General features: G+C 37.3%; 1 protein-coding gene across 8 annotated transcripts in view; it reads right to left on the reverse strand.

Moving 5' to 3' along the window:
* Window positions 1-2667, reverse strand: part of CHL1 (cell adhesion molecule L1 like) — a 278402-nt gene that overhangs the window by 33962 nt on the left and 241773 nt on the right. For all 8 annotated transcript variants that reach the window (XM_028478803.2, XM_028478804.2, XM_055079546.1 and 5 more), the window contains one exon: window positions 487-652. In XM_028478803.2, coding sequence (XP_028334604.1) covers window positions 487-652 — 166 coding nt within the window. The remainder of the gene's footprint in view (window positions 1-486; window positions 653-2667) is intronic.

Raw genomic sequence — 2667 nt, forward strand, 5'->3', positions numbered from 1 at the left:
AACGAAATTGAGTTATTTGAAGTGAGGTGGATGGATCTAGAGTCTGTCATACAGAGTGAAGCAAGTCAGAAAGAGAAAAACAAATACCGTATGCTAAGACATATATATATGGAGTCTAAAAAAATGGTACTGATGAACTTAGTGGCAGGGCAGGAATAAAGGCGCAGTCATAAAGAACAGACTTGAGGACACAGGGGGAGAAGGGGAAGCTGGGACGAAATGAGAGAGTAGCAATGACATATATATAGTACCAAATGTAAAACAGATATCTAGTGGGAAGCTGCTGCATAGCACAGGGAGATCAACTCAATGTTTTGTAATGACCTAGAGGAGTGGGATGGGGGGGTGGGAGGTAGGCTCAAGAGGGAGGGGATATGGGGATAAATGTATACATTTAGCTGATTCACTTTGTTGTACAGCAGAAACTAACACAACATTGTAAAGCAATTATACTCCAATAAAGATTTAAAAAAATAGTTTACCTACCTGCCATCCTCTGTGCCATTAATTTCAAAGGCTTCTCCATCTTTACTCCAGGATAATTTTAAACTGTATTTCAAATGTGAGTCACATTTGCTTGCACAATGTAATTCAAATGTGTGTGATCTGGGGACACGAGGATTCTGAGGAGAAACTCTAAGTTTTGTAGCATCTGTTTTTACAAAATAAAGATACTAGTTAGAGCTATAGAACACAGCTTACTTTGCTATCAAGTGCCTGCAATTTAATCAACCAAAATGGTCAACACTGATAGTCAAATCCTCATGCAATGTTTGTCACACTGTTATTTCCTAATATCACATATCATTACTATTTTCATTCCTTCCAAGCCAGGGCACCTGGGTAGAAGTATTATATTAATAGCAATTTCCCAAGAGTGTAAGCAAGCAAATGCTTCTGGATATTGAAAATAATATAAATTGTCCTTCTAGTGCTTCTGGACATGTGATCAAAATACCATAAAGAGGAAATCAATTAATTTTCTATTAACTTGTGTATTATTAACTCAAATCTGAGGTTAACTGGTGAAGCCCATGCATAGATGAACTAACAACATGAAGGTGTGGAATGGGAACATAAGCACCATGAACGTGGAGGCTTTGCTTGTTTTGTTTCATTCAAGTAACTCAGAGCCCAGAAGGGAGCCTGCGTACAGTAGGTACTCAATACGTATTTGTTGAATGAGTTACAGTGAGTCATATTTGGAAAGTAAATTAGTAATATCAACAATATGAATAAAATACCTAGGAATAAAAATAAAATATCTAGGAATAAACCTACCTAAGGAGACAAAAGACCTGTATGCAGAAAACTATAAGACACTGATGAAAGAAATTAAAGACGATACAAACAGATGGAGAGATATACCATGTTCTTGGATTGGAAGAATCAACGTTGTGAAAATGACTATACTACCCAAAGCAATCTACAGATTCAATGCAATCCCTATCAAACTACCAATGACATTTTTCACAGAACTAGAACAAAAAAAAATTTTACAATTTGTATGGAAACACGAAAGACCCTGAATAGCCAAAGGAATCTTGAGAAAGAAAAATGGAGCTGGAGGAATCAAGCTCTCCAACTTCAAACTATACTACAAAGCTACAGTAATCAAGACAATATGGTACTGGCACCCAAAACAGAAATATAGATCAATGGAACAGGATGGAAAGGCCAGAGATAAACCTACGCACACACGGTCTCCTTATCTTTGACAAAAGAGGCAAGAATAAACAATTGAGAAAAGACAGCCTCTTCAATAAGTGGTGCTGGGAAAACTGGACAGCTACATGTAAAAGAAAGAAACTAGAACACTTTGTAACACCGTACACAAAATAAACTCAAAATGGATTAAAGACCTAAATGTAAGGCCAGACACTGTGAAACTCTTAGAGGAAAACATAGGCAGAACACTCCATGACATAAATCACAGCAAAATCCGTTATGACCCATCTCCTAGAGAAATGGAAACAAAAACAAAAATAAACAAATGGGACCTAATGAAACTTAAAAGCTTTTGCACAGCAAAGGAAACCATAAAAGAGACGAAAAGACAACCCTCAGAAGAGGGGAAAATATTTGCAAATGAAGCAACTGACAAAGGATTAATCTCCAAAATATACAAACAGCTCATGCAGCTCAATATCAAAAAAAACAAACAACCCAATCCAAAAATGGGCAGAAGACCTAAATAGACAATTCTCCAAAGAAGATATACAGATTGTCAACAAACACATGAAAGGATGCTCAACATCACTAATCATTAGGGAAATGCAAATCAAAACTACAATGAGGTATCACCTCACACCACTCAGAATGGCCATCATCAAAATATCTACAAACAATAAATGCTGGAGAAGTTGTGCAGAAAAGGGAATCCTCTTGCACTGTTGGTGGGAATCTAAATTGATACAGCCACTATGTAGGACAGTATGGAGGTTACTCAAAAAGCTAAAAATAGAACTACCATACGACCCAGCAATCTCACTACTAGGCATACACCCTGAGGAAACATTGAAAGACAAAAAATGGATCTGATGAACATAGGGCCAAAACAGGAATAAAGACGCAGACATAGACAATGGACTTGAGGACACGGGGAGGGGGAAGGGTAACCTGGGATGAAGTGAGAGAGTAGCACTGCCATATATACACTACCAAATC

Source organism: Physeter macrocephalus, chromosome 18 (assembly GCF_002837175.3).
Source record: "Physeter macrocephalus isolate SW-GA chromosome 18, ASM283717v5, whole genome shotgun sequence".
In the NCBI taxonomy this organism is placed as follows: domain Eukaryota; kingdom Metazoa; phylum Chordata; class Mammalia; order Artiodactyla; family Physeteridae; genus Physeter; species Physeter macrocephalus.